Genomic DNA, 8,381 nt, shown 5'->3' with positions numbered 1-8,381 from the left:
CTGCCGGTCCGGGAACGCCTGAAAAGGAGGCTACACATACCTAGCCTATATTGTTCTATGCACCTTGGGATTGATGGAATGCTGGAATGGGTGGTATTACTATATATAATTTTTCATCGGTTTAAAGAAATAATAATCAAATAGATACTTACCTGGATACGGTGAGATACATCGGGTTCGAGCATTAAAACTGTTACAGTTGAATGGCCAGGGCTGTCCCATGTCCACCAGGACCTGTTCGCAACTTGCCCTGATATCATTGCAGAAGTCCCTACAAGGAGTTATCTGCGTACAAGAGAACGAAAAATGAGACATCTCAATATCTATAAGTACATTGCTCTGTTTATTTTTTGAAAAACTACGTACGATCGCTGTCTTTAATGTCTTTATACTAAGGGCATCCCCCCTCTATCTAAACATATCTATTTAAAGAGAGAATGAGAGAGCAATTCATCATCAGCAGCATTATTCACTGCGTTCTGAACATACAGCCGTTCTACAGTATTTTGTCTTTCTTCATCTTTTTTCTGCCTCGCGAGCTCTTTAAGCTCCTTCAGTTTACTCAATTACATGCAATTTATTCAATGATAGACTGTATACATCTCCAGCCATCTACGTCCAAAGAGGAGTAGATAGTAATAAACTCTAACCATATCGTCTTTCATACCAGAGTAACTCGGTGAATAACTTATTTTTTGCGCATACATATATATATATATATATATATCGCAGGCAGGCATGAGAATATTTCGACAATAAGTGGCATCAACACATAAACTCCTGGTTTAGATATTTATTTACCAGCATTGAGTCGATACAGTTTGGCACCAGTGCAGAGCAGACGGCGAATTCTACATCGGGATGACAGCCGCTGTTCATCAGAGCGGTGATTACGTTGACACTGTCCTGGTCAGTAAGGAAAGACTGCTGGGAAACATGGCCCAGCAGGTTGGGGAACGCTGTGGTGTTGTATGGCACAACATTTCTGCACATTCCGATGTTGATGGGCTCACATTGTACTGAATAATGAATAAGGCAAGGCAAGGCATAGTCAAGTTCTTATAAATATAACTGGACACTCGTAAATTGAAAACAATCTGTCCTGTGCCAGATGAAATTAGTCGACAAATTGAGACAAACAAAAATCATTAATATGCTTACCATGTGCAAGAATGGTTGATTAAGCAATAATTTCTTGTCAGATCAAACAAAAGTTCAGTAAACTGGTAAATAAATGTCTAAAAGTGTATTATCTAATGGAATATAAAAGGTGCCATGTGTTGAATGGCAAGTACTCAGTACTCGTTAAGGGTACGTTGAGATCATTAAGAAGAAGAAAACTCATTTAAGGGAAATATAAGCTCACCTTTTGGTACAGAACAGTACGGCTCATCATCCGGTAAGCTTTGGCAGCCATTGGGGTCCCATGTCAGGCCGGCGGCATTCGCTCTTGCTGCGCAAGCCTCACTGACACTCTCACAGAAAGAGCGACATGGAAGCCTGTGAAAGACAGGAAAGGAAGTAATTATCGATACTTTGCAGTTGGTGGAACCATTTTCATGTCGTAATATCACACCATTATAAAGCGTACGGAAGAAATATTGATTTGGAAAAGGGTTGAGTGATTTTTCGTTGACATGAGATAGCTCTTGCGTAACTATTCCCAGAGTAAAAGGATGTTACAGCTAAGAATATCTGAATTCAACTTACCTCATTCCAAACGGTGTACATTCAGGGAAGATGAAGGAGCAGAGGTAGAACTGCAGATCACGATGGCAGTCCGCGATCTGGCCAAACGCCTGGAAGGTGTGAGGGCCGAGGGAAAGGGCGAGATCTCTGTCCCAGCCGAGAGCATTCGGATAGGTGGTGAAATTGTAAGGCATGTCCAGGCAACTTTCGAACTTCATTGGCTCGCATCCGGGAGAAACTGAAATGCAGTTTGATTAAGACACCATGTTGTTACGCACTCTCTTATGCGTAAGAAAGAAATAGTTTACATATTAAATATCCTTCAAAATTCAATATACTTAAAACAATAGAACTCTATTTAGTGTAATCTACTGCTTACCTGCTTCTTCTGTTTTACATGATCCGTCGGAGAGAGTAACATCGTCCACCCCTACCTCTCCGTCGGCGGCTACATACGCGTCCAGAGACACCTGTAACGAAATAATACGTTTAACTAATTCTTCTACTTCTACTACTACATTTAAAATGCTTCCGACAAGAAGAAGTTAAAAGTTCCACCATAGAGTATATCAACAAAAACGTTTTCATTTCTTCAAAGCCTAATTCTAAGTTGATTTGTTAATTTGAAAATGAAATATTAGAATTACCTTAAACCAAGGCCACCCTTTGTTTATATTCAGATTGATGGATTGCCATTCCTCCTCTTCCTCCTCGTCCTCGTCGTCTTCCTCCTCCTCCTCCTCTTCCCGCCCTACCCGTACATAAGTAGATGACTGCCGCCAGGTGCTGAAGCTATTGCCGTCCGGTCCCGTCACGTACACTGTTAACCTGCTGCCGTCACCTCTCACGAGATACCTCATCCTCAGGCATTTGTTGTCCGTGTACATCGTTGGACTTGTTAGTTTTGCCGAGGCTCCATTCAGTGATGCATATTTGCCTATTTGAATATTATTTGCAAATATCTAAATTCGTTGAACCAAAGTGATATTATATCACTCTGTAGATTCCGACATGATTGTAATTTGTATTACCCTACTATTCATGAACGATTTATGTTCTAAACAAACATCGGAATTCAGCCCTGCATTCAAGGCTGCGAGATATGTTGTTTTTGATACAAATAAACCAATAAATAAATAAATAATAAATTTTAAAAAATTAACACAATTCAATAATCAGATTTAAAAGATTATTTTGAAGTTAGAAACGTTTAGTTAATCGCATTTCCATTCAATTTACTATATGTGACGTATTCTATTCTCACAGGATTATGTAGGAAATATGCTTGAGTCCTTCATATGCATTTAGATATGTCATTTAGCAACGCTCATCAATGTTAATCAACAAGAAATGGTTTACCGGTCGAACACAGAGTATAAACTTAAAATTAAACCATTATAATAATCAACAGTTCCGTAAAGCACAAATAAACAAAATAGATATTGATTTAACACTCACCAGAGTTAGATTCCGATGCTGGTTGAAGCATTACGGCCTGGCTGTTGTTGCCAGCCATCCATTCACACGTATCATCGTCAAATGTACAGTTAAATTCTACAAAAGATGATGCAAAGGCCTTATTACATATGAGACTGTAAAATGGACAATCTATGTAATCAATTTATCAATCTATGTAAAGACTTGTAACATGAAAATTCTATCAAATATAAGATAAGATAAGGCTAGAACTCATAACATTTTATATTACGTAAGCCCCATAGTACCTTTTGCTAGCTTGCATGTATCATTCTGGACAGAGTCCGGAAAGATCAGATCACAGGTGCTCTTCTCAAACTGGAACCCAATCTCCTTTATCTCCTCTGCACAAGTCTGTCTGATCTCCTCACACAGGCTGCGACATAGGGGCTGGCCTCGTACACCGTCCATAACACACTCAGGAACCACCTGTTATAGGGTAGTTGATGAAACTTGATACAAGCTTTTACATAGCTTTTATTTGCCGATACAGTGTGTACCACATTTGCGAATTTAATGTACATACATGTAATAGTATGCAGAATACAATTTCATCTTATGCATAATCGTTGTATAATTCAATAACGATTGATAGATTTATAATCCAAGTTAAGGTTAGAACTGAGAAATTTTTAGAGCACAGTCATGACTGTAATATGTGCAACATTGTCTGTAGTAAACAGAATAAAATTACCATATGACAGTAGACGTATTTGACGTATTCATGGCAAGACGTATCAGCCAGAAGAGACACATTCCTGTGTATGTCGGACTCTTCAATCATCATTGTGCTCTCTTGTCCAAAGTAGTTGGGGAGAATCGTTCTGTCGTAAGGAACCTCGCCTTGGCAGTACTCGAGTTCAATAGGCATGCAGGTGTCTGGCCATGGAATAAAAATAATGCAATTATATCGGTCCTAGCAACATAACAAAATTGCATGACTTCTTTCCTTTGTCACTTTAAATCTTAAAGGTCTCTGGGACTTTGGTTTCTTTCTTAGACATATGTTTCACCTTTTACCATCCTACATTATGGTTATACAGTTACTAGGTTATAGGGCGTTGCAAAGCAAATCGATGTTCAATTTCACTGCTTGAAGTTACAGGTACTTACAGTTGCTGCAGGCTAATTCGTCGTCATTGTAGGGACAGAAGCCGTTTCCATCGCAGAACTCCCAAGCACCCACACAGCTTCCTGGAGATCCGTAACATTCGTACGGCCAGCCATCGCACGTTGCTGCACATGTTTTAATAAAACATTACTGTTACAAAATTCAATGTGCATAAGGTTCTTTTAGCTTTGTACGAGGTTCTGTTTTAAACAATTATTAAACTGTTTTTCCAATGCATGCACGGGAATATGAACTACAAACTGTATCAATGGCCAAATGTAATGAATTCTGCTAGTGTCACACATTTAGGAGCGATGCATCCTTCCTGATAGCTGCTAACTGGCAGGGTAACACAGCCGGCGGTGTCCCATGGAATGCCAATGGCAAGGGCGCGTAGTGCACATGCGTTATTGATCTCATCGCAGAGAGATCGGCATGGGAATCTGTGGGGGATGAAGAGAGGGAATATTATATCCCTTTTTTTACATAAGCACAAGCAGAGAATCCATTGGCTACGCAATGGGCAGGTATACATAGAGAAGTAACCAATATGAGGCTTTATCTTTACCAACTCGTTTAAGAGAAATGTCATTTCTGAACAAAAGACGAAGAATCATAAATAATTCAAACATGTCCTATTCTCAAACATAATCAGACTTGGTAAGTCTAATAGACATTATTTTTACAGACATAAATATGTAGATGATGTCTTTTACTAGACCGCTAGTGTGACTTACTTGACTCCTGTCGAAGTGCACGATGGGAAATACAGTGAACACAAAAAGAACTCCAAGTCCTTGTGGCAATCAGAAATCTGGTCAAGGGCTGCAAATATCGCTGTTGCGTTTCCGATGGCATCTGTTGGTCCCTGCCACCCTAACCAGTTCGGGAAGGACGTGTCGGCGTAGGGCATGTTTTGACAGCGGCCGAAAGGTATTGGGTCGCACTCTGACCTTCCTGCGAAAGCATTGCCAAAACATTCGATCATTAGTCACTGTATTATACACTTCCTAAGCAACAATGTTTTATCAGTATACTAAAATTATATCAAGATAAAACTAAAAATCAATCCCATATTTTTCTATATGTAGCATAAGGTAATCCCGATTCATTTAAAGAGGACACTGATCATAACATTCACATCGATTAACGATAACGAACGTAAATTACTCTGATGAAGGCATCAGTGACCGTTGAAAACTCTATCATTCTGTACATCTTGTGTTGGAATCAACTTTTAGCATCAAAAAATGACTACTACCAACACAGATTAACTTCCATGACAATCATAAATGTTTGTTTACCTTGAGGTACAAAGCAGTCCTCATCATAGCTGCCTGGTGGCAGTCTGTCACAAAGACCTGGGTCATAGGCAACTCCGCTTGCGTTGGCTGCGTCCTTACAAGCGTCATTTACCTCGTTGCAGAGGGAGGCACAGGGGTATCTAAAGAAGCAAAAAGAAACAGTATGTAGGGTTTTTTTACAGTATGTGGTTTTTGTGCGTCAAATTTTCTAATTAAGTTATATTTTCAAATGCATAAATAATCCACATCCATCAAAACTAATCAGTCCAAGTTTTGGAAATTGATGATTCAGAATTATTGTATCATGCATTTATGCAACTGTATCATGGAATCAACATCAAATACATGTGGTAGCCGCCGTTTCCCTGCAATTGTACTTACAGCCGTCATCATATGTCATTGAGCGGGCACGCCTGTTTTAAAACATTATTTAGTGAGTGTAGTATCAAGAGCTCACCTAGTTCCACTAGACGTGCACGGTGGAAACAGGTATGAGCACACGAACGCCTCTAAGTCCGTATGGCAACCAGCAATGCTGTCCGATGTTGCGAAGAACGACTCTGCACCTGCAATTGCAGCTTCAACCGGCACTCCAGGAGTGAACGACGTTTCCGAGTAGAGCATGTTCCTACAACGGTCGTAAGGTATTGGCTGACACGTCGGTGCATCTGCGGAGACAATGATTAACAAAATAACTTTGGTCATGATATATTCAGCAGCTGAATATCGATGTCGGAAATTACTAATGTCAGACCAGAAAATCTAATTTTTTAGTATAAATTGACTTTGTTGAATGACACTACCTAATGTCAGACACTCCTGGGTTCCATCAGCAGGAAAGACGTCGCATGAAAACGGTAGAGACACTCCTCGCGGGCCGCATGCTGCGTTTACCTCCTCACAGACACTTCTACACAGGAAAACCTGTCAATAGATAACTGTGTTAGCCGAGTCATATACTGATATACTGAACTAGATTTGAGAAGGCAGGAAAAGATGGAGTGGTTACTAAACTCACAATGGCAAACACGAAGAGGCAATGAGATAATGCTCACCCTAGAGCCATTTTCACATTTGGGCAGAAACATTGAGCAGTAAAGCTGGTAAATGTTCGTGTAGCACATAGAGATGTTTGGTACCAGGGCGTTGAAACCTTGGAACTCGGGTGATATTGAGACGTCAACCTGAGACGTATGGTTAAAAAGCGTTGGGGAATCCAGTGTAGTCATAGTCAATGTAGGAAGAGCAGAATTCCATGGGATTGGGTCACATGTTGATGATGCTGAAAAGTAATACAAAATACTTTTAACAAGCCAAAATATATCTAACAAATACGGCCAAAAATCTAGACTAAATTCCATTATTTCCCTTTTCTTAATAGTAGCCTGGGTACCAGACTCATTGGACACAAAGTATCTCAGTGAGCAGTGTACTATGGGTCTGGCACCCAGGCTACATATAATAGTAAGTAATTACTACTAAATGTCAATTGTAGTTGTAAAGGATATGGCACGTTTTCAACGTCACGCCTTAAGCTTGTCAATATACAATATTCTACGATTCCTGGCTTACCTATGGTCAGACACTCCTGAGTTCCATCAGCAGGAAAAGCGTCGCATGAAAACGGCAGAGACACTCCTCGCGGGGCGCATGCTGCATTTACCTCCTCACAGACACTTCTACACAGGAAAACCTGTCAAAATCCCATAGAGTACCATGTTAGGTCGCAATTATAGAAACACAGGGCACTTTCTGTGGATTTGAGATGATGGAAATGCGAAGAAGTGGTTACAGAAATCAGAAGTGCAAAAGTAAATGAGACATGGGACGCTTACCTTAGAGCCATTTTCACATTTGGGTAGGAACACTGGACAGTAAACCTGGTAAATGTTCGGGTAGCAAATAGAGAGGTTTGCCAAAAGGGTGGTGAATTCTTGATACTCGGCTGATAATGCTAGGTCCAGCTGGGAGGCATGATCAAACGAGTTGGGGAATCCAGTGTGGTTATAATCTATGAAAGAACTGCAGAACTCCCATGGTACTGGCTCACATGAAGATGAAGAAGATGAAGCTGTAACACAGAAAAAACATCAATTTCAAGTTTCAACACAAAAGATCCATTAAATCTACGGTCTGCCACCATAGATTGCTTTCTGGACGCCTACCGTAGCGTCAGTAGTTACATTTTTGTTGTCAGACAACAAAGACATGTATAACCGGCGTGCCCTAACTCATAGCAGCAGTTCCAAGATAGCCAAAATATTTATAACAAACACCATTAATGTCATAATATTCAGAAACAACCGTGACTTAATTCCTTAATTCTCCATTTAAATTAGAGCAATGAATTACAATTTTAGTTGTAAGGCACTTGACACATGTTCAACGTGACGCCTTTAACTTGTCAACACTACTTTGTATTTAGAGCCTACCTAATGTCAGGCACTTCTGGGTTCCGTCAGCAGGAAAAACGTCGCATGAAAACGGCAGAGAGACTCCTCGTGGGCCGCATGCTGCGTTTACCTCCTCACAGACACTTCTACACAGGAAAACCTGTCAAAAGTCAAAAGCACTGTGTTTGACCACACTTTGATGAGAAATCCTGAATTGGTTAATTGTAAGTGCAAAAACACGAAAAGGCAATGGAAAGGCGCTCACCGTAGAACGATCTTCACATTTGGGCAGGAACGTTTGGCAGTAAACCTCGTAAATGTTCGGATAGCAAATAGAGATGTTTGCCAACACGGCGGTGAATTCTTGATACTCGGCTGATAGTACTATGTCCAGCTGGGAGGTATGGT

The 8,381-nt window shown here is 40.4% G+C and overlaps 1 protein-coding gene across 1 annotated transcript in view; it reads right to left on the bottom strand.

Moving 5' to 3' along the window:
• LOC109469101 overlaps nucleotides 1–8,381 on the bottom strand; it is a 69,162-nt gene that overhangs the window by 45,781 nt on the left and 15,000 nt on the right. The window contains exons 19-34 of the mRNA XM_019767484.1: nucleotides 7,416–7,651; nucleotides 7,153–7,273; nucleotides 6,038–6,248; nucleotides 5,581–5,720; nucleotides 5,014–5,233; nucleotides 4,580–4,719; nucleotides 4,279–4,401; nucleotides 3,860–4,044; nucleotides 3,414–3,594; nucleotides 3,148–3,243; nucleotides 2,337–2,626; nucleotides 2,069–2,159; nucleotides 1,711–1,927; nucleotides 1,367–1,500; nucleotides 802–1,019; nucleotides 153–285 (exon numbers count right to left, since the gene is read on the bottom strand). Of these exons, the coding sequence (XP_019623043.1) occupies nucleotides 153–285; nucleotides 802–1,019; nucleotides 1,367–1,500; nucleotides 1,711–1,927; nucleotides 2,069–2,159; nucleotides 2,337–2,626; nucleotides 3,148–3,243; nucleotides 3,414–3,594; nucleotides 3,860–4,044; nucleotides 4,279–4,401; nucleotides 4,580–4,719; nucleotides 5,014–5,233; nucleotides 5,581–5,720; nucleotides 6,038–6,248; nucleotides 7,153–7,273; nucleotides 7,416–7,651 (2,736 nt within the window). The remainder of the gene's footprint in view (nucleotides 1–152; nucleotides 286–801; nucleotides 1,020–1,366; nucleotides 1,501–1,710; nucleotides 1,928–2,068; nucleotides 2,160–2,336; nucleotides 2,627–3,147; nucleotides 3,244–3,413; nucleotides 3,595–3,859; nucleotides 4,045–4,278; nucleotides 4,402–4,579; nucleotides 4,720–5,013; nucleotides 5,234–5,580; nucleotides 5,721–6,037; nucleotides 6,249–7,152; nucleotides 7,274–7,415; nucleotides 7,652–8,381) is intronic.

Source organism: Branchiostoma belcheri, unplaced genomic scaffold, assembly GCF_001625305.1.
Source record: "Branchiostoma belcheri isolate BF01 breed outbred unplaced genomic scaffold, Haploidv18h27 scaffold20, whole genome shotgun sequence".
Taxonomy (NCBI): Eukaryota; Metazoa; Chordata; class Leptocardii; order Amphioxiformes; family Branchiostomatidae; genus Branchiostoma; species Branchiostoma belcheri.
Note: the sequence above shows the minus strand (reverse complement) of the source record. Positions and strands in the feature narration are given on the sequence as shown.